Source organism: Callorhinus ursinus, unplaced genomic scaffold (assembly GCF_003265705.2).
Source record: "Callorhinus ursinus isolate GAN/ISIS: 27379988/994484 unplaced genomic scaffold, GSC_fseal_2.0 scaffold15, whole genome shotgun sequence".
NCBI lineage: Eukaryota > Metazoa > Chordata > Mammalia > Carnivora > Otariidae > Callorhinus > Callorhinus ursinus.
The window spans coordinates 7,978,962-8,005,168 of NW_027397077.1; the positions used below are offsets into that span (position 1 = coordinate 7,978,962).

The following is a 26,207-nucleotide window of genomic DNA, read 5'->3' on the forward strand; positions in this document are numbered from 1 at the left end:
TTTATTTATTAACCTGAGAGCGTGCACAAGCAGGGGGGGCAGGCAGCGGGAGAGGGAAAAGCAGACTCCCCACCAAGCAGGGAGCCTGATGCGGGCCTGGATCCCAGGACCCTGAGATCATAACCTGAGCCGAAGGCAGATGCTTAACCGACTGAGCCACCCAGGCGCCTTTTTTTTTTTTTAACTTTTTATTAGAATATTTCAAACATACACAAAAGTAAAATAGTAGAAAGAGCCCTAGGAGTACCTATCACCTAGCACCAGCAATCATCAGCCTGTGGCCACTCTTGCCCATCAACACCCCCATCCACACCTGCCACTTTAGACACTGCTAGGAAATAAATTGTAAACATTGTATCATTCAGTTGCCTTTTGACCAACAAAATGTTAGATTTGATTTTTAAAGACTGCCAGTATCCATGAGTATTTATCATCCTCTGCCTTGGATTTTGCATCTTAGAAACAAAAAACAAGAAAACAAAAACAAAATGGTGCTTCCAGATCTTTTACCCTCATTGATAGCCCTCAGCAGCAGCTTTCTCCCTTCTCCTGGAATACTGATTTCTAGACCAAAACATGGTTTCTGTAGTTAAGGCCTAGCCTGCCACCCCTTCATTCAAGTGTCCTCTATAGAGTTAGGCCACAGCAGCGAGTAAGGGACTACTGCTCTTTTGGAGTCCTGGGAAAGTGAGCTCTTTTTCTTAAAATGAATTTGGCATCAGAATCACTTACATTGTCTTTATTTCAAAGTTATAATTCTACATGGGTATCCTGTGTTTTTTAGGTAATTGCTCTTTCTTTAGAAGTTTAGCACTCAACCAAGAGAAAGAGCCTCTCCAAATCTCTCTTATGGTCCTTTGGGCTGTACACAAACACCCTGAGTATACCTAGTTATCCCTTAGTTAGGTGGAGGTGGGATACTCAGTTTTTTCTAAGTGGTGATTTGAGATCTTAGGAGATTTTTTAGTTTGTTTATTGGGAGATTAAACTCATTGGTGTATGGAAGTTTGACCATGTGTACAAGGTCCTAAGACTTGAGCCCTCTGATTTTTATGTTACAGTTTCTGCAAGACATTTTAGATACACTCTTTGTGATTTTGGATGATAATACAGAGAAATATGGCCTGTTGGTGTTTCAGTCTTTGGTAAGTCTCACCCTTTCTGACTTTCATTTTTGTTAGTTATTTCTGTCACATGTTTTTAAAAATCCAAGGGAAGCAGTTTATTAGAATGAGTCAATACAAGGTACAGATGTTTCCAACACAAAAGGGGCTGAGGAGTGTCACCCAAGGAAGACCAACCAACCAACTTCCCAGGCAGATCCCTACAACATCAAATTTGAAGAATTCAGCCTGGTCAGGTCTGGGCCTCAACTTTGTAGTTCTGATACTCAGTCTCATCACTGTTGCAGAGTTGCCTAGACCCTGAAATAGAGACCTACACCAACAAAATGCTCAGAGATGAATATAGGAAACCAGATGGCCTATTCTTTCACCTGCACAGTAGGATATAACCACCAGAAAGAGCAGAGACTCACCCATGCTGGTCTGAGCATCACACTGTCTCCCTGTGTACAGTTGTTTGGGAACCAGAGTCTCCAGAGGTTGCTTAGTGAGAATGGACAGTGGTTTGAATGTTCAGTGCATTTAGCTTAATAGATCCAGTCCCATAGGAGTGCTGTACATTCAAGAGGAACCACATACTGTAAGTCTACCTAACAGATGCGGAGCAGAGGTAAGAGTTAAATAGTTTGCATAGTTTGGCCTTTTGGCTTTTCTTCTTCCTTGCTCTCCTGGCCAGCCAGCCCCATTTCTGAAGGGCACAGCCTTTCATAGGCTGAGCTGACTCAGAGGATAATCTTTTTTTTCTCTCTTTTCCAAGTTTTTTGAGACACCTTTGTATTTATGCCACCATACACAGGTATCGTTTTGCTTTTTCCTAATCTGTATTACACCACCCAGCATTATTGTGAAGAGATTCAGAGTAACACTGGCACAGACAGATGAGCCCCAAGTCCAAATTCAGAGGCTGGGGGCTGTAGGAATAGAACAGACAAGACAGAAATACAGACACAGAATAGAAATCTTACATTCTCTGCCTGTGGGCAACACTAGAGAAAACACTGACAGTTTGTCATTCCTTAAAGAAGCAAGAATTCTGTTTTCTGCTGGAGATAAGTCTGAGGCCTCCAGTGAACCCTGGTACCCTCTATCTCCTCCAGGTATTCATCATCAACCTGCTCAGAGACATCAAGTATTTCCACTTCCGGCCTGTAATGGACACATACATCCAGAAACACTTTGCTGGAGCCCTGGCATACAAGTAAGTTCCATTTGGCATCATTATTAGGACTTGTGTTTGAATAGAAAGACAGGCTTAAAAAAAGTTCAGTGACAACAGCATTCATTCAGCTGACCTTTTTTTTTTTTTACTTAATTTTTTTCTAATTGTAGTAAAATACATAGAATATAAAATACCTATTTTTAAGTGTATAGCTCAGTGGCATTGAGTATGTTCACATTGTTGTACAACCATCACCACCATCCATCTCCAGAACTTTTTTCAGCTTGCAAAACTGAAATTCTGTACCCATTAAATATTAACTCCCCATCACCCCTTCCCCTTCTGCTGCCTCTGGGCAACCACCATCATACTCTGTCTCTGAATGTGCCTGTTCTACGTACCTCATGTCAATTGAATCATACAATACTTCTCTATTTGTGTCTGGCTTATTTCATTTACCATAATGTCTTCAAGGTTCATCCATGTAGCATGTGTCAGAATTTCCTTCCTTTTAAAAGCTGAATAGTGTTCTATTGTACATATATACCACATTTTGTTTATCTACTTACCCGTCGATGAATACTCGGGTTGCTCTCCCCTTTTAGTTATTGTGAATAATGCTGCTATGAACATGGATATACAAATATCTCTTCAAGACCCTGCTTTCTGTCCTGTTTGACATATACCCAGAAGTGGCATTACTGGTTCATAAGGTAGTTCTATTTTTAATTTTTTGAGGAATCACCATACTGTTTTCCACAGCAGCTGCACCATTTTACATTCCCACCAACAGTGTACAAGGGTGTTCAATTTCTCCATGTCCTCAAGCTAAGACTTGTTATTTTCTGTTGTGTTTTTTGGAAGGAGTGGGGGGTTTTATAGTAATAACCCTTAATTGGTGTGAAGTGGTATATCATCGTGGTTTTGATTTGCATTTCCCTAATGATTAATGATGCTGAGCATCTCTTCATGTATTTATTGACCATTTGTATATCTTCTTTGGAGAAAAATTTATTCAAGTCCTTTTGGGTGTTGAGTTTGAGAAGTTCTTTATAGATCTTGGATATCAGCCCTTTGTCTGTAGTGTCATTTGCAAATATCTGCCCCGTTCTGTGGGTTGCCTCTTTGTTTTGTTAACTGTTTCCTTTGCTGTGCAGAAGCTTTTTATCTTGATGAAGTCCCAAAAGTTCATTTTCGCTTTTGTTTCCCTTGCCTTTGGAGATGTGTCTTGAAAGAAGTTGCTGTGGCCGATGTTGAAGAGGTTACTGCCTATGTTCTCCTCTAGGATTTTGATGGATTCCTGTCTCACATTGAGGTCTTTCATCCATTTTGAGTTTATCTTTGTGTATGGTGTAAGAGAATGGTCGAGTTTCATTCTTCTGTATATAGCTGTCCAATTTTCCCAGCACCATTTATTGAAGAGGCTGTCTTTTTTCCATTGCATGTTTTTTCCTGCTTTGTCGAAGATTATTTGACCATAGAGTTGAGGGTTCATATCTGGGCTCTCTATTCTGTTCCATTGGTCTATGTGTGTGTTTTTGTGCCAGTACCATGCTGTCTTGGTGATCACAGCTTTGTAATATAGCTTGAAATCAGGCAATGTGAAGCCCCCAGGTTTGTTTTTCTTTTTCAACATTTCCTTGGAGATTCAGGGTCTTTTCTGATTCCATACAAAGTCTTTTGCCCATTTTTTAAACATACTGTTCAGTGTTTTATTGTTGAGCTGTAGGAATTCTTTTTTTTTTTTATACTTTTATTTGGCAATCAGCGATTAGTTCTCATCTACATTAACTGTCTGTAGATTTTGAAAGTGGTGACAGGTACATAGGTAACCAGTGTGTAGAGCTTGTTTAGTGAATCTTCATCCTCATTATGTTTTCTGAACAACTGCAGATGGATACAATATGGAACATTCCTTATTCCTTTGGCCCAGACATCTTTGTTGAGCCTGGTGTCAATGCACACATCTGGAGTTCCCATCTCCTTTATGGCAAGTTTCTGGATCTCTTTGAGTGCCCGAGGGGCACGCTTCTTGAAACCCACTCCATGGATGTGCTTGTGAATGTTGATGGTGTATTCTCTGGTCACTACCTCGTTGATGGTAGAACTACCCTTCTTCTTCTTGCCACCCTTCTTCTTGGGAGCCATTCTGCCCGGCCCTGGTTGGAAAGGGTCTGTAGGAATTCTTTATATAATCTAGACATTAACCTCTTGTCAGGTACACAATTTGCAAATATTTTCTCCCATTGCCTTTCTTTCTGTCGATTGTGTCTTTTGATATACAGAAGTTCTCAATTTTGATATAGTCCTGCTTATCTATTTTTTCTTTTGTTTCTTGTGCTTTTGATGACATAGCCAAGAAGTCATTGCTAAATCCAATGTCATAGAGCTTTTCCCCTATATTTTTGTATACAAGTTTAATTTATAGTTTTAGCTCTTACATTTAGGTCTTTGATACACTTTGAGTTAATTTTTGTTTATTGTGTAACAGAATCCAACTTCATTCTTTTGCACATTGATATCTAGCTTTCCTAATATAATTATTGAAAAGACTATCCTATCCCCATTGAATGGTCTTGGCACCCTTGTTGAAAATCATTTGACCGTCTCTGTGAGGATTTATTTCTGGGCTATGTTATTCTGTTGATGTGTATGTCTGTCTTTATGCCAGTACCTTGCTGTTTTGGTTATTGTAACTTTGTAGTAAGTTTTGAAATCAGGATGTGTGAGTCCTCTAAATTTTTCTTCTTTTTCAATATTGTTTTGGCTATTTGGGGATCCTTGAGATTCCATAAGAACTGCAGGATGAATTTTTCTATTTCTGCAAAAAGTGCTGTTGGGATTTTGGTAGAGATTGCATTGAATCTGTAGGTCACTTTGGTTAGTGTTGGCATCTTAATAGTTTTAGTCTTGCAATCAGTGAACATGAGTGTCTTTCCATTTATTAATATCTTCTTTAATTTCTCTCAGCAACATTTTATAGTTTTCAAAGTATGAGTCTACAAGTCTTTCACCTCTTTGATTAAGTTAGTCCTAAGTATTTTATTCTTTTTTGATGCTACTATAAATGGATTTTTTCCCCTTAATTTCCTTCTTGAAGTACTCACTATAAGTGTATAGAAATGCAAATAATTTTTATATTAATTTTATATCCTGCAATTTTGCTGAATTCATTTATTAATTCTAAAAGTTTTTTGTGGAATCTTCAGTTTTTTTCTACATATAAGACCATGTCATCTGCAAACAAAGATAATTTTGTTTCTTCCTTTCCAGTTTGGATGCCTTTTACTACTTTTTCTTGCCTAACTGTTCTTCCAGTACTATGTTGAATAGAAGTGGCAAGAAAGGGGATCCTTGCCTTATTTCTAATCTTAAAGAAACAACTTTCTTTCACTATTGACTAGGATATTAGCTGTGGTCTTTGAGCTGACATTTTTTTTTCAATTTCCTCATTTTTTGTTATTAACATATAATGTATTATTTGTTCCAGGGGTACAGGTCTGTGATTCATCAGTCTTACACAATTCACAGCACTCACCATAGCACATACCCTCCCCAGGGTCCATCACCCAGCCACCCCATCCCTCCCACCCTCCTCCACTCCAGCAACCCTCAGTTTATTTCCTGAGATTAAGAGTGAGCTGACATTTTAAACCATAGTTTACTACACAGTTGTCATACTTTTCCTTCTAATAAATGGTGGCAAAGCTAATAAAAGTTCATCTTGCTTTTTCCATGAGAAACATGTGAATAAGTAAATATAGCACCCACAAATAAATGTCAAAGAAATAAAAAGTTGATAAAAGATGTAAATAGTTAACATGGGAAACAAAGGCTGTCTAAAACCATTAAAGCAAAAAAAATTAAAATGAAAAAATAAAACCATTAAATAAAAAATGTCACCACTTTCTTCTGTAGAATTAGCACAATTTTTTAAAATATAAGTAAAACCCAAGGGTGACGAGGCTGTGGAGTCACTGGAACTCCGGTGCTTTGATGTCACTCTGTAGAGCAGGCACCATGCTGTGCTTTAAGCGTGTCATCATCTCATTAGTATTCACAATAACTTCAAAATGTACTATTGTTTTCTCTGTATTTTAAATGAAGAAAATGGCACAGAAGGATCAGATAACTTGCCCAAGGGTACATAGCTAGAAATTGATAGGCCCCAGATGTGAACCCTGCTGTCTGACCAAGGCCTGTACTTGACTTCTGTGCCCTGTTGCCACGTAAGGAACAGGCCTTCTGATCCTGTCATCTCCCTTCACTCAGGTTACTTGGTCCTAAGGAAATAAAATATATGAGATAAAGGGGGAGCAAGGCGGGGCACACGGGACTGGATACCTTTATCTGTGTCTACTATTTACTAGTCATTGTTGTATGTTCTGGAGACACAGCAGGTTTCGACAAAACAAAAATACATGCAAAATCCAGGACTTTGGGGAAACTTTCTTATAATCAAAGAAGAAATATGTCAGGGAGAGTGAGAAAGAATGATTATAATTGCTAATTAAAATGTAGCAACTCTATGGATGAGGTATGTTGTCTGAATGAGGTATGTTGTCTGGTCTAAAATGATCTGGAAATTCCACAGCTGTAACGGATCCATCACTCCATTCTGGCTCATCAACAGCATATTATTCCTGTGCGGCTAATTCTGGGCTGCAAAAATTTCAAGCTGCATTGCTTCTGAATTAAAGTGGGGTTTCTGGAACTGTTCTCTTTCCCAGGGAGCTCATCCGCTGTTTGAAGTGGTACATGGACTGCTCAGCAGAACTGATTCGACAGGACCACATTCAGGAAGCCATGCGGGTAATGTACTGAGCTCACTATACATAAAGGGCCCACCCTGCAGTTGTTTGTCAGTAATGTCAGTGGTTTATAGTGTGCAGCACAAGTGTAGATATCCTAGTACACTGGCCTGCTTTCAGGAACGCCTTGGACCACATAATTCCCCTTTCTTCACCTTGATTTTGCCCCAGAAGATCTTGTTTGTCTTAAGGTGGGAAGGATGGGTGATGTGCATTTAGCTTCTGGCCATCCTTCCTGCCTGGTTTTTGCCAACAGCATCCAAATCTGCTTCCACTGGCTAAAGCATCGTATCTCCTTCTAAACCAGTGTTGGTGGCAACATTGATTAGAATTAAGATCTTTCAGCACTTTTCCCTTGTTCAGTGGTTACTAAACATTGGTTTTAAAACTGTTTTAAGTGAAAAGAGCTGAGTGTGAATGCACTATATATGGATATGTTGAGAAGAAGATAATCTTAAAACCTTGACCTTTGGAGGAATCCAGGGTCCCCCATGACAGCACCCCTGTGTGGACAGGTCCCACAATAAGGCAGCCTTTTGCATTTCTGGGCAGCTCCAGTTTTCAGGGGATCATCCTCATTGTGAGTTAACTTCACTTTCTGGTAACTTCTTTTCATGGTACTGCTTCTACCATAGAGAATCATCTATGAGAATATTGATCCCTCTTTTGCTCGACAGTTCTCCAGATAGCTATTTAAAGAAAGCTGCCATATCCTCTGAGAACTCACAGCAAGTCTATGCTTTCTCCCTTTCTACCCCTACATTTTCTTGTTCTTGAGTTACTTTTTTTTTTAGTTGCTTTTTAAGCGTGTCTTTCCCGCCCTTTCCAGTTAGCAATAAAAGAAGAATGGTAACAAAGCTGTTCTGCTTTTTCTCTGTTCCCTTTTAATTTCACATCATGGGCTATAAGTACTACTGGGCCTGTGATTTTGCTGTTCTTGTCCACATGGTAACAAGTGAGATGGGGGTTTCCCCCAGCATCATCAGATTGAAGAGGCAAAATCAAATCATAGGTCCATGTTCCCCTACCTCTTCTGTGTACATCCTGTAAAAATATAAGGCCACAAGTGTTATTTCTGTGCTCCTTCATATAATACATATCTACAAAGCAGTTAGCATCTGCTGTGGGCGCTAGGATGCAGAGATGAGTAAGACAGGCCTCTACCCTTGAAGAAAACGTCCCCAGTGAAGCGTGAGCACAGGTATAGAGCAGGGTTCTGAGTGTGACGTGGAGGCAGGGCCCAGGGTCTGTTCTTCTCTCAACCCAGTACCTGTCAGGTGCCTCATACAGTATTTGAGGGGATAGAAGTTGAGTTAAATGTGAAAGATGCTATGTGAGTCCCAAAATTAATTGCTCAGGATACTGGAGAAAGCATCACAGATGAAGTTGTTTTCTCCTAAGAATCATTCAGTCACTCGATGTTGCTTGGTACCTGCCATGTGTCAAACACTGTAGTAGCCCCTGGGGATTCAGCAGGGGCCCAAGCAGAAAAGGCTAGGCCTTCATAGTACTTCCATCCAAGTGGAGGAAAGACAGACAAACATGTAACACTGATAAATACACAAAGTCAGTGAAAAAAGAAAAAACTTGAGGGAGTAAACAGGATCATAGGATAGACTGGCTGGAAGGGAAGGTTTACTTGAGATCAAGGTTTTAAGGAAAGCCCCTCTGAGGAAGTGACCTCTGGGCTGAAATCAGCATGCAGGCCTGGGGGATGAGCATTCCAGACAGAGGAAACAACATGTTTAAAAGCCTCATTGAGGGGTGCCAGGGTGGCTTAATTGGTTAAGCATCTGACTCTTGATTTCAGCTCAGGTCATGATCTCAGGGTTGTGAGATCAAACCCCACATTAGGCTCTGCACTGGGCGTGGAACCTGCTTAAGATTCTGTCTCTCCCTCTGCCTCTCCCCTCCCTCTCTAAAAAAAAAAAAAAAAAAAGGGCCTAGGAAGCTTGATTTTTTCAAGCAACCGAAAAGTGGCTGTTGTGACCAAAGCAGAAGATTTCAAATGTTAAATTGGATGGGAGGTGACAGAAAGGAAGAACTGAGGCTGGTTCCGAGGAGTCTGGCCAAATCTTGATGTCAGGGTTACTTTGGGAGATGTTCTTCAGGAGAAGATCAGGTTTGGGTAGAGAGAAGCAAGATTTCCCTTTGAGGGAGCACTTTTTCATACTTATTCTCATTTCAAGCTTGTTTGAATGGCATCTCATACTAATGCATCCAGTACTAAGATTTTATCAGGTCATTTCCCCTTCTTCATCCAATTTTAGTTGATAAGTCCTCTTGACTAAACCAGTAAGTCTCTGTCCAATCCTCTTTCCATCCTTCATGGGATACACAAGGTCCTGGCCTGGCAACTCTCATTGTGGTGTGGACCAGGAAACCTCTTCTTTATTACTCTTGATTCAGTACATCTTGCCCCCCACATCCCATCTCTTCCTTTCACTTTCAAAGTCTTGGCTTTCTAAGAAAGTTTGACCACTAAGGAAGATGAAAATAAAGAGTCCTTTGTTTTCTTACTTGGTTCTTTTGTTTGTTCCCTTGTGAATGACCTGTAGGAGGTATCTTTGGTGGGTTCGAAGATGGTATTTGGCAAGGTGTTCTAAAAAGATAGCACATTTTCACTACATCAGGTCCCCCAGGGAACCATGAGGAGGAAAAGCAGGCACAGTGGATCTTCTTTGTGATGGAAAGGTTGTAATAACTCTTAGGATCTCTTTTCCTTTTGAGTTTATTAACTTAAGTAGAACTGGACAGCGCAGATGCTTCACCCACAGTTATGTGTTCCATTGTCTCCCCACAGGGTGGGAAGCATCGTTGAATTTTGAATAAATTTCATAGGCTCTACCACTCATGACCAGGAACTGCAAGCAGTTTTGCTCTCTGGTTCTGCCCTTCGCTATGAAACAAGTAGATGTTTCAAGCCATTCAATATATCTCTGTGTTAGCCGTTTCAAACTGGAAAAAAAAAAAAAAAAGCTGGTCATGAGGAAAACATTTTCCTTTTTAAAATTAGAGGATGTAGCACAGATTTTCCTGGTTCTTTTCAGACCAGGCATTAACAAGCTACCGGAATGGAGGCTGTAGCATTCATGCTGATGAGGCCACACACCGTAATTTTTTCTACTGGTACAAGCCTTGGAAGTTGCATTTTTCTGACCTAGCCATTCTACAATGCCAACTGAATTCTATATGGGCCACAAAACCAAACCAAACCTTGTTTTGTTTTGCCAAACCTTCTGATACATGCATAGGTCATAAAAGGTAGCTTGAGAATTATTTCCTATTATATATTTCAAGTAGCTGAACTCCATTTCTTTCATCCTTGGATAAGTTTCTCCCCAGTGTCTCTGCCTTTCCAGTGTCTGGGGAATCTGTGGCATTTCTTTGATTGGAAAGCATAGTCTTGGATTTTCATTCTGTTCTTTTAAAAGATAATTACTCTGCTCATAAGCATGAGCCAAGCTGCAGGGACTCCCCAGAATTAGATTCTGCTCCTACAACATGTTATGGGAGCTTCATCTTCTGCACTGGTCAAAAATTATGTATGCAAGGTGCCCTGGTTTGGAAGGGGCAAAGGACGTGTCAGGTCCACCTGGGGCTGTGCAACCTGGGACAAGTTTTCTCCAGACTTGATCCCCAGTGAGAAGGCTGGCACCATGTCAGGCCCCAGCTGTATCTCAAAGGTGCAGAAGATTCCTTAAGGACTTTTCCTTCATGGAACAAATTCAACAGAAGTTGCATCATTGCTTTTAAAGCCTCTCATTTCCAGATCTGAAAAAAAAATGCAAAGAAACTTAATTTTCTTTTGATCCTGTATGTTCTTGAATTCAACTGCTCCCATAACAGTCTGTGGTTCCTAATTTCCAGAACCACAAAAACAGTTGTGAAATAATTTGGTGATTCTCTCAGGAAGAAGACAGCTGTGGCTCAGTGACCATTTGGACTTTTGAGAAAAAAAAAATGCTTATCTCCACAGTGGAAATTGTCCATCGCCCAATTTTGGTGTAGAATTTACGGTTTCTTTGCCCTTTATTCCCTGCTGTGTTACCTGTTGGCCATCTTTAACACTTCTCTATCCCTTTTGCTCCCACACTTCCAGGCCTTGGAGTACCTTTTCAAGTTTATTGTGCAGTCGAGGATCCTGTATTCCCGAGCCACCTGCGGGATGGAAGAGGAAGAGTTCCGGTCCAGCATCCAAGAACTATTCCAGTCCATCCGGTTTGTGCTCAGTCTGGACAGCAGAAACTCAGAAACACTCCTTTTCACTCAGGTCTGTGAGCTACAGGGAAGTTTTGCTGCTGGATTCTTGTCTGCCTTAGCAGGTGGTTTCTTTCTTTGTCCTCTGGCTTCTAGAGTTGAAGAAGCCCTGCCAGACTCCTGTGTGTTGGGTGAGGGTTGATTTGCAAGGAAATACCTAATAGAACAAAATGCTACTTTTACTTCAAAGCCAGCTATGACCCAGCTTCCAAATATAAAACAGCCCAGTGGCTTTATGGTGGAGAAGAAGCACAACTTTATTCTCAGAAGCCCTCTTTAGGCCAAGTTTATTTAGTTACCACACTATTTGTCATTTATGAACATCTTATTTAAAGGGGATATTCAGAATGTATAGAGAATTTTGTTTCCTAGTCACTGTTTTAATTTTTTTTAAAACTTAATAAACTTTAGATTAGTACTTATCCATTCCAGAATTAAGAATAAAATAGGCAGAAATAATTAGAAAACTTTGGTTAAAAATTAAGATTAGATTCTATTAGAAATACAGTGTGGGAAGAAAATTTGTTGCCTTATATTAAAAATTCCAGTCAGCAAATCTGTTACCTTTTCCAGGGAACCTCACCCTAGAAAGGATCAAGGATATTGTTTGTTAACCATAATCACAAGGGGGTTATTTTCTCTTATACATAAATGTCAGAATTTTATCCAATAGATGCATTTCTTTGATTTTTTTTTAAACTAATTATTACTCAAAACCTCAAAACCTATCAGCAAAGATCACTTTCCCATCCATTCATTCAGTTGCTGCCAGGACTGTCATGAGTGCATATGTATGTTTAAATATCTCCTTTAAGATTAGAATAGTCTGCTCTTTTGTTTTCCATGTGACCCTGTGCTGCCCCTGATGCCAATTGCCTTTAAGCCCCTTGGACCAGAGAACAGGTGAACAACTGCGAGCTAGACTCTATAAAAGAGTGGGACTTCCTCAAGGTTTTTAGGTGTCTCTGTAAGAAAGGGTCATTCCATGGTCTCCCTTCCAAAGTATCCCACGCAACTCATCTTCTTCTCACATCTCTCCTCCTGCCCCTCTGTTCCTGCCAAGAAGGGCCCAGGATACCTACTCTTGCCCTCAGCATACAGAGATATGGGGTGCTCAGAGGTAGCTAGCAGAGCAAGGCAGATATGCTTTCCAAGAACTTAGCAATGCCTTGTACTCCATGGCATATTCCTAGCACATCAGGAGAGTTCAAATCTAGTCTCAGCTTAGACTCAAGTCAGATCTGCTTCTTAGGTGCCAGGCTCATGTTTGATGAATTTCAGAACTCTCAGCAAGTCTGTGGTTCAGTCAGATTTTATGTCTTTGCTTTTGACCACTAGGAGATATTCAGATGCAAGTGTCCTTCTGTCCTGGTGCATAAGTATAGGAAATTTCACCATTTAAGAGAATATTTACAATTTGTTGTGGATTATGAAAGGCCTGATTTTCCCCCTTGTCTTTTATATCTAACTGCTTTTGATAATATGTTTTTGTGCTTGTTCTAATTTCTGCAAAAAAAACCCAAACAAACAAAAAATACTCTTTGATATCCCGGGAAGTTAAAAATCTGTAGATAGAATTCATTTAAGTTCTGTCCTTGGGCCTAGCCTGAACACAGACTGCAGTATGATAACAGACCTGTTTCCCCATGGCATAAATTTTCACTCGCTCTAGACCAGTGTTTACTGCCTGCCTGATGAAGCAGTCACAGAAAACAGCCCCCTGCCTTCATTACGTGCCATGTGGGAGGAGCGCACTCTCACCTTCTTGTCTCACAGTGACACTCCATTCCCCTGTGGGAATTCTGGGCTAATTGTGTACGAGGGCTGAGAAGTGGGAAAGCCTCCTTCATGTTGCTACCATGTAGACAAGAGAGAAGGAGGACCAGTATTTCTGGAAGGTTAATGATGTGCTGGCCACCGTGCTGGAAACTAACTTCATGCACCTAATATTTTTCATGCCAATACCAGGAGACAAGTGATAACATCATCCTCATTTTATAGATGAGAAAACGGAGGAATAGGCAGTAATTCACCAAAGGTTATGTGACAGACAAGTAGTAAAGCTGAGATTTGAACTCCTGTCTGTCTAATTCCAAAACCCGTTCTGTTTCTCCTATACTACTTTGCCTCTGAAAAGCTCTGGAACTATTATCAGATTGTCCTGAAGAGGCCACTTCATGGGTCTACCAGAGCCGAGATCCATGAAGAAAAGTCTCCAAACACACACACTCCCACCCGTGCCCAGGCTGTCTAAGTTGCTGAACTCTATGCCAACATAATCACCAGTCCTCGAGAGTTCCTAACTGACTGAATCCACACATTCTCCATCCTTATGGATTTATACTTGGCACTGCCAAGTATCACAGATGAAGGACACGATTTACAAAGTCTTCAGATTTCATCTTTCAAATAAATGTCTCTATCCTGGGAAAATGGTCCCGTTCTCAGAGCCGGATTGCTGGCTACAGGCTGTGAGTGAAGTTCAGCTCATGCTGCTCGGTGGTGCTCAGCTCTCTCTGCTGCACTTTCTTTGAGCAGTTCCTGGCTCGAATTTGAGACCAAAATTAGAAAGCCGAGGGTTTGATCATAGAGACCGACAAAAAATTTAAATCCATTTTGTGAGCAAAACAGCTATGGCTATTAAGCCATATTGAGCAGATTTCTTTTTACATTCCTTTCTCTTGCCAGCAAATGTATTGGCAAGGTATGAAAGCTTCAAGTGGCCTGGGCCCCGGCAAATTTTCTTGTTTTAGTTTCCTTTTTGCTCCTCTGTTCCATGCCCTAAAAGTGCAGCTGGGATGTGTGGAGTCAAAGGCCCGGGAGGAGCCCCCGTGAGGCAGGGATGCTGCTGTGACTTTTCAGCCTCTCACCTCCTCAAATGATTATCTGAGCATGTGAGATAGACACCTAACTCTGTGCTAACCACAGCCTCACTTGCTTCTACAGGCTGCACTCCTTAATTCCTTCCCAACCATCTTTGACGAGCTGCTGCAAATGTTCACCGTGCAGGAGGTGGCAGAGTTTGTAAGAGGGACTCTGGGGAGCATGCCCAGCACTGTGCACATTGGGCAGTCAATGGATGTGGTGAAGCTACAGTCCATCGCCAGGACTGTGGATAGCCGTCTGTTTTCTTTCTCAGGTAAATCAAGTTGGAATGAGAGTCAGACTCACCTTTCCTCCTTTCCAGGGTGTTACCAAGTGGTAATCAAAGGATCCGTTTTATCAGCCATCCTGCAAGCACCCTGTGGCCCTAAAAATGCAGACTGATTGGGAAACTATGTTAGATAATGCAGCCAAGATGGAGGCCTACTGCCTCACTCATGATTTATCCCTAGGGACCCAGCTGGGCCATGCCCATGGGGTGGCCTGAAGAGCAACTTCCAGGCCCAAAAGTCTAACCAGCTGCCAAGCATAGGGCCTGCTATACTACTTGCAGGAGGAGAAAACAGAGGGAAGGGGGGGTGGGGGACAAGAGAGAAAGGTGTAGCTCAAGGGAATGAAGGTAAGTCAAGGAAATAAGAGAGACCCTGAAGGGGGCCCTGAGGACCCACTGTGTTTACTTTGTTCCTTGTCTCACCAGTCAGATAGATTCCTTGCTTGTCTTTGAAAGAGCCTCTAAGGATCAGATAAAGACATAGACAGTGAGCCCTCCGCTCCCCAAGAGGTCAAGACAGCCTAACAAATAATAAATAGCCCAGACTACTTTCTGAAAGAACCTCTGTATTCATACCTGAAATCACATTCAGCATGATCAGCCTGGCAGTGAGTGGTACCAAATACTCAATGTCCAAATGTTAAGATCAATATGAGCCTTAGCCCTTTAAATGCAATATCATGATCATAGAATAAACTTCTAGGTCACAGAAATAAATCTGAAATGCTAACAAAACAATTATTATTAGAATTTTTATAATTAGAATTTTTGGTAATAAAAATTTTTGTTTGACTTTTAAAGTGTAAGAACAATAATTTCTCAACCAAGTGCTACACATAGCAGTTGCAATACTAAATAAATGTTCCCTTTGACTTAACTCTGCCAGTGTAGGTTATTATTCATGGCAAAGCTGCCACCAAAGAAAGTCAGCTTTTCTGTACCAGTAACTCTTCATAGTAAACACTTCTCCCTTCACCAGTTCCTGGGCTGGAGATTTTTATCACTGGTTTGGACGCATTGACCCTGAGGCCACAGCATACGTTCAGGCTTTGTGCACTACTTAAAGAAGATGCTTTCGAATATATGGGAAGGGGGACAGCAGACTGCCCTCACTGAGCTCCTTTATTTCTAATATATATGTATGTACTTGTGCTTCCCATAAACACTTAAGAAAAACTGTTCTTAAACTTTATGTGGCAGTGGAACTATGTAGTTGGATATTGAAATGACAAGCCCCCACCAGATTTTCATGTGCATCTCTGTTTCATTGAATGCTTGAGTTGCAGCAGCTCCCTTGAAGCGAGATTTTTACCACTGGTGTCTTTTAAGCAACACTTACATTCTCAGAGCACATCAGTCTCATCTCTTCTTCAGTAGGTTCGAGTAACAAACTACTTTTTTCTCTGCGGGTAGTTATTGGTTGTTATAAATCCTGCTCTATTGGCATTTTGGTCTGCAGAATGTATTATGAACTTCTCTTTTGTCCGAGCATCCTTTTAAATATAGAACAGCGGTCATTCCATTTTATTTGAATATGTTCTAAGTATTTGACAAGACAGCCCCCAAATCTCTTGTAAGTCATGTAATTTGTCTTTGGCTGAGAAAAAAAAAAAAAAAAAGAAAGATTTTCTTTCTGAATTTCATCTGGAATACTTAATTATGGTCAAATAAATCCAAAACACTCTGGCTTGTTTGTTTTACTGGCATTCTGACTACATCATGCTGGCCAGGTTAGAGGGTACCTACAGAGTCACACAGTCACTGACCACACAGGACACAGAACACCAGAAACATGTTCACACTTGTTTTTCACTTTGTCTTCTCATCACACCTGTGAAGGAAATGCAGAAAAGGCCATTAGCACCTCATTGTACAGATGGGAAAAAGCAAGCCCATAAGTGGAACCAACCTGCCTAAGGTCCCTTAGGGTGAGTTAATAAAGGAATTTGAACTAGGATTCAGCCTTCCTGACAAGAGTTCTAAATATAGTCATCTCCTGATGAAAATGTTGTTCAGGTAACATTGGCAATAAGGATTCGCTAATTATCAAAGGCTTGTGACAAGACAAAGTCCTGCTACTGTTCCCTTCATTGCTGTGGACATGCCAAGCCTGTCCCTAAGCCTGAGGGGAAAAGGAGGTAGGCCTAATGGCTGCCATCAAATAAATGCTCATGCCAGGCCACCTAGCCAGAGCATCATAAAGAGTGACCACTTATAATCCATATTAAGTCTACGGGTTCAATCAGTATAGTTCATAGACCTAGGTGTGTTATTTAAATGGAATTTTCACTGTAAGCTATGCTTTTAATTTGGAATCTAGTCATTAAAGAGATTTCGTTTGGAAGTAATCCCCTAATGTTCATCCTGCACAAAATGCCATAGATACCAGGCTTAAAATGAGAAAGAAGGAAAGAGAGATGGAAGGATAATGCTGTGGGATATCTTATAATGTCGAGGAAGTGGGCTTTTAGGCCTTCATAAGGGAAGGAGTGACCTCCAGCTTGGCACCAGTTTCAACCCCACTTGCTTTGAGACCAGTTAAGTCCCACAGTGCAGCTGGCTTCCAGAGGTAGCTAGTTCTCCTCTGAAGGGCTTCTTCACCTTTGTGTTTTCTCTCTCAGAATCCCGCCGCATCCTGCTTCCCGTGGTTCTCCATCACATTCACCTTCACCTGAGGCAGCAGAAAGAGCTGCTAATCTGCTCAGGGATTCTTGGCAGCATCTTCTCCATCGTCAAGACCAGCTCTCTGGTAGTGGCCCCACGTCCACTTCTTCCCGCCTCAGCTCTGCGCATCTTGTGTTACTTTAGCCAGAGGCAGACCAACAGAGATCACTTTGTACATTTCTCAGTCAGAGAAGCTTTCGTCAGTGACAGAGAAAGTAAATGGAGGCCTGTGTATGCCCAGCAGGCTTCTCTACACAACACAGTTTTTCTATTTGAAAAAGTTGTGCTCCCATAAATCCATCCAGAAATGTAGTTATCTTTAACACCAGAAAGCCCAGTGCTGTGCCATGTTCTATTTCTATCAAAAGGTATTAAGCCTGTGTTCCTGGGAGTGTTCTGAGGATACTCGGGCATAAGCACAGGGAGGCAGGCCCAGGCTGAGAGGCAGCTTGCTCATTCAGACTTTTCTGTCAGCTTCCTGGTGGCTTGATTCCACCCATATGGCATTCCTATACCATGCCAGACGAGGTCAGGATGTACGAGAGATCATTGTTGCCCACAAGAGCTCTGAGCCTCATGGGATGGGAGAATTGTACTTTCAAGATGAGGTTTCAACTAATAATGCTTTTGCCTATTTTCTTTCCTCTTCACTTTTTCTTCTAAAAAGAGATCTGTCAGGGGTCGGCGGGGGTGGGGGGGAGGAAAGACATGTAACCGGCATGAATAAGGGTAGGAATTTATTTTGATGTTATTTATTTGATATATTTATTATAATAGAAGAAATGCACATTAGAGAAAATGTGGAAACTATAGGAAAGTATAAAGAAAAATTAAGAACAAGAAAGAGTTTTTTAATCCAACATCTTACTAAATGGAGATCAAGTTTCTGGAGAATAAAATTTCAACCACATTTAAAATGAAGGCCAGTAGCCAGGTGGTAAGAATGTACAAGGTTAGGCTATCCATGTAGAGCAGGAGAGGTCCTGAGAAAAAAAAGTGTGGCTGCTTTGAGCAGGATGTAGGGACCCAATAGGGTGCTCTGGTGTCCAGACGTAAAGTGCCATCTGGTGACAGGGGCCTCAGTTGGCAGAGTGCCTATGGTGGTTGTAGTGGCCCTATTGTTTGCTCTTGGCTCCAGGCAAAGCTTGGCAGCTCTGCTTCCCACCAGGCCTCAGAGAGGTCTATCAGCAATCCAAGTCAGACTTGAGGAGGTGAGAGGCTTATTGCTAAAGGAAGGAGAGAAATTGAAGGGGAAATAGAGGGAAGGAGAGGAATGGAAGAGGAATGGAAACAGGTAAAAACCTGAAGGTCTGGTTGTTTTTGTGGAGCTAGAGAGTTGGGTGCAATTAGTTGCTTACAACTAGTCAGAGAGACGTCATAGGTTAGAGTGTTACAATCATTTCAGCAGATGAGAAAGAGGACTTTGGCCCCAGGAGCTGCTCAAATTTTTCATGTGGAATGGGGCACATTATAATTACATTGAACGGATGGAATTAAAGCTCCATGAGAGTAGAAATACTATCTTTCTTGTTCACCTCTGTATACTCAGGTTCACAAACAGTGACTGGCACATGGTAAATGCTTAATGAATAATGGATTGATGGATGGATGGACAGATGGCCATTTATACCAGTAATAATATAAAGAGGCTAGAGAAGGGGGCAATGGGAATCTCTGTAAGATAAATAAAATCAGGCTACAAGATTTGAGATTCACTGTGAGGAGGTCTGTAAAAGGATAGCACAGACTCTTCCTAGATTCAGAGTGTGGTGGCCGAGAAGCAGAGCTTAGTGGGGAGGTGGGCTTTGTTGTTTCTGTGAGGCTGCCCAAGAAAAACACACTGAGACCAGAGTCCTTCAGGTGGACCAGGGAACACGAGCAAGAATGCTGAGGCGCTAGAAGTGAGATGCAGCCATACTGAGCAGCAGTTGGGGCCAGCAAAGCTTGGCCTCATCTAAGGAGAAAGCCCTGAGAAGAAAACAGTCCTCTTAGAGACTGAGATACTTCTTTGTGCGTTAGCAGTTGCATTATAGCAGTAGGGAAGGTGCTACCACCACACCCTGTGGCGTGAATACTTTACCATTTTCTCAAAGGGTTAGTCAGCAGTGTTGTGCTTTCTCCTGACTTTTCTAGGGAAATCAAAGGAAACATGTAACTCAGGACCCTCGCTTCTGCCCTGTATATTGTAATGAACGTATCTACCTGAGGTTCAGAACCGTGGGCGTCAGGTGGTGCTGGGTTAGGCGAAGGCCCCGGCCACCATCCCAGGGCAACAGAGGCGGGTTTACCTCACCTTCTCTCAGAGCCATTGTCTCAGGTGCCCTGGCACGGCGTGCTAGTGAGGCCGGGGCTCAGTGTTAAGAATCCAGGCAGAAGACCACTCCTGACGTCGCTGACTTATAGTGCTGCCAGCCGCATGACAGCCCGGCCTGCTGCTAACGGTGTGCTCTCTCGCTGCTCGCTCCAGGAGGCAGATGTCATGGAGGAGGTAGAAATGATGGTGGAGAGCCTCCTGGACGTGCTCTTGCAGACTCTGCTCACCATCATGAGCAAATCGCACGCTCAGGAGGCGGTAAGAGGGCAGCGGTGCCCGCAGTGCACAGCCGAGATCACTGTTAGTAACTAACAGCAGGTTTTCTTGCTTTCTCTTCTAACCCGGGGCTCCTCCACACCGACCCCCACCTCCTCATCGCACCACCTCCATCACCCCCCTTCCTGCATGGTTGTCAGCATGTTGCCCTCTTCCCCTCTCGCACCTGGTTCCCACCTCCACTCTTAAAGCTCGAGGTTCATAGTCCGAGCAGTCTCACTAGAGGGCAGACGCAGGAGTGCTCCTGTTCTCCTGCACACGGTCTCTGTTGGCCACTGCCTTTCTGCCGACTCGTTTTCTTTTATGTAGAATGACGCAGAGGCATAGTGAGGGACGGAAGGTGAAAAATGGACTTTTCCTTCGAGGAGCAGGCTCTCCTAAATGATGTGCTGCATGGCAGAATAATTTTCTTAGAATTTGGTTATATCTACAAATTAGTTGGTTTTGTCCACAATGTTTGTATCCAAATGTCTAGCATCAGGAAAACTGTGATGAGGTAGAATTGCCCTGGCATTACTGGACAATTAGAAGAGAAGCAGCCCGGAGAAGCCTCTCAGGAGGGGCAGAGAGACAGCCCCCACTCCTATACCCAGAGTGGACTTCTTAACTCCGATGTTAGAGCTCAATAAACAGATTGCATGGGATCTTCCAGTTGGCAGGTGGGAGGCTGCAGTGATTTCTTTGAAGTAAATCCTCTGTGGGAGCAAGCCAAGCTCCAGCAGGCTAGGGAGAGCAGGGAAAGCAGAGAACAGGCATGTGTTCTGAAGCACTGGGCTTAGAAAGAACGTCTGTTCCCTTGGGAGCGCCTGTTGGGGGCACTCTCACTGCGTGTAAAAACATGCGTACCCTGCTATGTCCTGGTAACCCGACCTTCTGTCCCACAACTGCCCAGTGCCTACTGTACACCAGACGCTGCTCTATGCACATTACAAACCCTGACCCATTTATGCCAAATCACAGAGATGTAATGAAGATGGTAGTAACTGCATAATTTACAGAGCGCATCTTAACGTACTGGACTTTTCCACTGAAAAGCTTCATGTACATTCATTCCTCTGATCCTCATAATGAATCTATGAATTATGGCTTATTATGCCCATTTTCCAGATAAAACAGGTTCATATACATGTATATGTTCTGCATATACATAATAATTTCATGTGTCTGGCAATGCTCTGAGAGACAAAAAAAAATACTGTTAGATTTCCATGAGTTTAAAAACATTTGGTCAGTTGCCCCATGGCAAAAATTGACAGAAGATGGTGAAAGTCTTGGGAGTCTGTAAAACAAGGTTTTCTTCCATGTTTACCACAGTTGGAACTTGAAGAAATTTTAATGATTCATTTTTTATCCTTAAATTTTTACTTATCTTAAAGCCCATAACTTGTCTTCTCATAAAGATCAGTTTTGACTCCTCTGCTTTCCAGAAAGTTATGTTGACCTACTATGTTCCATTCTCTTGGTCCAGTAGCCACATGTAAGTTCTGGGAGGTCCCCAGAGATCCTCGTAGAAGGGCTGTTCCAACCCAGCACAATGGGAAGAATCCCAATTCTGCCCAGAAAAGGCCGAGCACCCTGTTCTGAGGAACCCCTGTAGACTTCAACATGGTGGCCTGGCAACATATAGTGACAGAGGACTGTGTAGCCAGAAATTTCCTAGGAAAAAAAAAACTAGACTATCTGTCTCACTTTGTAGTACTTCTTTGTTACAGGTTAAGGTTTTTCCATTAACCCTATGCTGCCAAGGTCTCATTAAAACTCCCAAGCCCTTCAGGTCTCCCGTAGCAGAAAAGAAAACTCATTCTCAGGGCCAGAGTTCTCACCTTCCCTTTCATGATCATTGGGGCCATCTCAGACCCCTCCTTCTCTCCTTGCCCTCCTGTGGATTGGGGAAACACAGCCCATGTGATTAACTGTGCTGAATGGTTGTTTTTTGTTTTTGTTTTTGTTTTTGTTTTTTTTGGTTGGTACCAGGGTGAGTACGTGTCCTGCCTTCTCTCGCTGCTCCGCCAGATGTGTGACACCCACTACCAGCACCTCCTGGACAACTTCCAGAGCAAAGATGAACTCAAGGTGGGCAACAAACCTACCTCAAACGAACCATGAGAGACGATGGACTCTGAAAAACAAACTGAGGGTTCTAGAGGGGAGGGGGGTGGGGGATGGGTTAGCCTGGTGATGGGTATTAAAGAGGGCACGTTCTGCGTGGAGCCCTGGGTGTTAGGCACAAACAATGAATCATGGAACACTACATCAAAAACTAATGATGTAATGTATGGTGATTAACATAACAATTAAAAAATGTAAAGGAAAAAAAAAAAACCTACCTCAAAACTGACTTTTCACCCAGGACAGGAAGCATGAAGCTAAGACTCCCCAAGGGCTTTCCCCCTGCCAGGGGGCGAGTACAAGTGACCAGTGCTGCCTAGGGTGAAGGATTCACCAGCCCCACATTACATCTGTGAGTGTATGGCTCCCAGAAGCTGAAAGCCAGCAGTGTTCTTATACAGACAGACCCTAGTAACATTGGCAAGTTTTCCCTGACTGATAGCAGCCCTATGACCACGTGCCTCTATGGGAGGCTGCTCTAGGCCATAGTAGTTGTCCACAAACCAGAGCTCTTCTCTTTCTTATGAACTCAATAATCACCTTATATTTTGCCCCTGCAAACCAGACTTCACTGTTTAATAACTATAATTATAATAATGTTGAAGATTTTTCTTCATTAAAATGTATTTCTGGAATTGACCTGTAGAAAGCAAAAGTGAGTACTGCCCATTGACGACCAGATTCTGGATCCAGACCACTGGGGCAGATAGTGTAGAGAAATGGGCCCATGATCCACACAACAGAAGAGCATTGCCAAGCTTCATATGGTATCAGCTGCTGACAAACTGCTGGGGCTTGTGTCTTTGCCTTAGAATGTGCTACTCAGTTCATCCCTGGATAAACAAACTATTGCAAATTTTAGTTGTATGCTCTGCCTCCATTCAGAACCAAGTCATTTGGATTTCATAGTAATGCATTGCACTGTTATTCATTTGTATGACCTTTATTAATCATACTGTAGCAGTTAGTATTAGGTGTCACTTTCTACTATCTGATCTTGCCTGCCTTTCCCCAGACATAGATCTCTGCAGATTGTTGTCATCAACTCATTGCAGTAAGGTCAGCCTATCTTCTTGGAGGGGTGAATTGACAGCCCTTGAAGTGAACCAATAGTTAGCCAGAGACCAAAGCAGTGCTTGAGCTGGGGTATAGAGCCTGAAAATCCAGGGTTGGCTCTTCTAGATCATTTTCATCCTTTGTGTGTTCTACGAACTGATTCGCAGTCAGAAGCTTAAGCTGACATCATTCTCTCACTTTTTGATTAAAATTTTATTTTTATAACAGCAATATGTATGCATTTTTTAATTTTAAATTTATTATTCATTTATTGGGAGCCTGCTATGTGCAAGCACTACACCCAGAACTTTATATGGGTTTTTAAGTTTTTAATTCCAGTATAGTTAATATACAGTGTATATGTATACATAATCTTAAAAGCCAAAGCACATTACAAAGCTTGTAACATAAAATGGTGGTTTCCTGGTTCAACCTGACCCGTGTCCAGTTTCTATTCCCCAAAAGCAGTCACTTTGAACTCTTTTGCTGTTCTTTAAGCTTCTACTGCCATTTTAAATTTTAATAGTAGTTATTATCTATTTTCTTGTTCCCACGGAAAACAAGGGTGACTCTCTGTCTCCCACACGTCGTTCCTCTCGTTCTCCCAGTACAGCTTGCATACATGTTTGTTTACATCAGTCACTGACTCTTCTCTATCACAGCTAGTTAAGTACTGTGGGAACCGCTGCTGTGCTGTTACACTTCCTTTCTTATAAAACTTTCTGTTTTTTCCTGGAATTATTTGCCTCTTTTGTTATTCACTTGTTTGTTTGTTTTTTTCTTTTAGTTTTCAAATGTGGCTAGGATTTCCTACTCCCTCTCTGTAATAAACTCCCTCTTCTTCCAGCTTTCCTCAAGGTCAGATCTGCCAGATACTGCCAGATCACTTTTTCTTTTCCTGGAAACTTGCCCTGTTTTTAATTTGTTTCAGTCTTTAACTTTCATGTTAGAGACTTTCCTCCTATATGTAGAGACTTCTGGATGTCAGTCTGTGTCTAAAAGTGAGGTGTTCCGGTGCTAATGAGAAGCTCTGTGTGTGTGCAGGGTTTGTCTCCAGGAGCCTTGCCTGTAGCTGACTGAAGAGGGTCTGGCCATTTGGTCAGAATATCCTCTAATTCCTGTATTTACTGGTCTGCTCTCTTGGACTTACCTATTTCCTGAGACAAGAATCCTTTTCCCTTCCTAGGAATGGAGTAGCCCACCAATATTTTGGGACCCAAATAGCAAAAAGGGACTGGGAACCTTCCAGTTCAGCAGGTGAACTTTCTCTCAGTGCCTGTTTTCATTTTGGCACCTCAGCCCTTAGCTGTTGCTGTATCCTTGAGAACAGATCCTCAGTGAATAACTACTCCAGAGAGCAGCCCTCGGTCTTCTGACAGGATGGGAAAAGCCTGGTCACCTAGGGACATGAGATGGCAGGAGAGATCTTGGGGAGAATGTAAATGAATCTTTCTGTTTTTAGCTTTCATATCCCAGTCACACAGAGGTACCTGGTGATGGCTACAGTTTCTGAGATTCTTGCTTCCTATTGCTGTCACTTCCAAAGGCTCTCGGCTGTCGTCTTTCTCAAGTTATATTAAGTCAGTTAGCACAAAGGCTTTCAAAATGTATTCACCTCTTCTGATTACTGTGTTCTTATTTCCTGTTTCCTTTGTCTCTGTGGGCATATATATTTCTTGACTGTCATTTTAGAGGATTTGAGCTGAAACAGACATGAGGGAACATATGCAGTCCACCACACCAAATATAGAGTTCGGCACATTTATTCTTTTTTTATGACAGCATTATTGAGATATAATTTGCATACCATAAAATTTACACTTTTAAACTGTACAATTCAGTGTCTCTGATTATATCCATCTTGAAAGACTTATCACAAATTAACAAGATCAAGTTAATAATTTATAACTTCCCACCAAGAAAAGCCAAAGACCAGATGGCTTAATTGGTGCATTCTACCAAATTTTTAAAGAAGAATTAATACCAGTCCTTCACAAGCCTTATAAAAATGGAAGAAGCAGGAATACTTCCCAACTCATTTTATGAGGTCAGTAGTACCCTGACATGAAAACCAAAGGCAGACATCACAAGAAAAGCAAACTATAGACCAATACCCCTTATAAATATAAGTGCAGAAACCTTTAGCAGCATACTAGCAAACTGAATCCAGGAACATACTAAAAGAAGTATACACCATGATCATGTGGGATTGATTCCAGAAATGCAAGGTTGGCTTAACATATGGTAATCAATTAATGTAATACACCATTAAATAGAATAAAGGACAAAAACAGGATCATCATAATGGATGTAAAAAAATCATTTTTAAAAGTCCACCAAACTTTCATGATAAAATCATTCAACAAACTAGAAATAGAAGGGAATTTCTTCAGACTGACAAAAGGCATCTATGAAAAACCCACAGCTAACATCATACTTAATAACAAAAGACTGAATGCTTTCCTCTTAAAGTCAGGAACAAGAGAAAGACATCTGTTCCAACCACTTATATTCATTATATTGGAGGATCTAGCTGGAGCAATTTGGCACAAGTTTGGAAAGGAAGAACTAGAACTATCTCTATCCTCAGATGGCATGATTTTGTATACAGAAAATCCTAAGACATCCATAAAAACACTATCAGAGAAGTCATAAACAAGTTCAGCAAAGTTTCAGGATACATAATTAACATACAAAAATCAATTCTATTTCTTAGCACTAGCAAGACCATATTAAAAAAATCAACTGGAAAGGGCTCGTAGACCTAAATGTTAGAAAGAAACAGTAGTATATCTTTATGTCATTGTATATATCTCCTATCCTTTTACTTTTGAGGTATTTATGTCTTTGAATCTAAAGTATGTATCTTGTAGACCACGTATAATTAGATCATGTTTATTTTTTATCCATCTTCCCATCTCTGCCTTTTGATTAGAATGTTTAATCCATTTACATTTACTGTAATTATCAAAAAGTTAGGATTTACACCTGTCATTTTGCTATTTGTTTTATATCTGTCTTATATCTTCTTTGTTCCTCTCTTCCTCCATTTCTGCCTTCTTTTATGTTAAATATTTTTAGTGTGCCATTTTAATTCCTTCATTGTTTCTTTTAGCATACTTTTTACATATTTTTTATTTTATATTATATTAATCACCATACATTACATCATTAGTTTTTGATGTAGTGTTCCATCATTCATTGTTTGCATATAACACCCAGTGCTCCATTCAGTGCGTGCCCTCTTTAATACCCATCACCAGGCTAACCCATCCCTCCA

The 26,207-nt window shown here is 41.5% G+C and overlaps 1 protein-coding gene across 7 annotated transcripts in view; it reads left to right on the forward strand.

Annotated features, from left to right (window-relative positions):
- Positions 1–26,207, forward strand: part of DOCK3 (dedicator of cytokinesis 3) — a 525,427-nt gene that overhangs the window by 439,837 nt on the left and 59,383 nt on the right. For 6 of the 7 annotated variants that reach the window (XM_025885347.2, XM_073901288.1, XM_073901292.1 and 3 more), the window contains 8 exons: positions 1,062–1,145; positions 2,222–2,322; positions 7,014–7,095; positions 11,197–11,367; positions 14,301–14,493; positions 17,130–17,257; positions 19,640–19,786; positions 21,737–21,835. In XM_025885347.2, coding sequence (XP_025741132.1) covers positions 1,062–1,145; positions 2,222–2,322; positions 7,014–7,095; positions 11,197–11,367; positions 14,301–14,493; positions 17,130–17,257; positions 19,640–19,786; positions 21,737–21,835 — 1,005 coding nt within the window. The remainder of the gene's footprint in view (positions 1–1,061; positions 1,146–2,221; positions 2,323–7,013; positions 7,096–11,196; positions 11,368–14,300; positions 14,494–17,129; positions 17,258–19,639; positions 19,787–21,736; positions 21,836–26,207) is intronic. The other variant, XM_073901291.1, reaches the window with a different exon arrangement.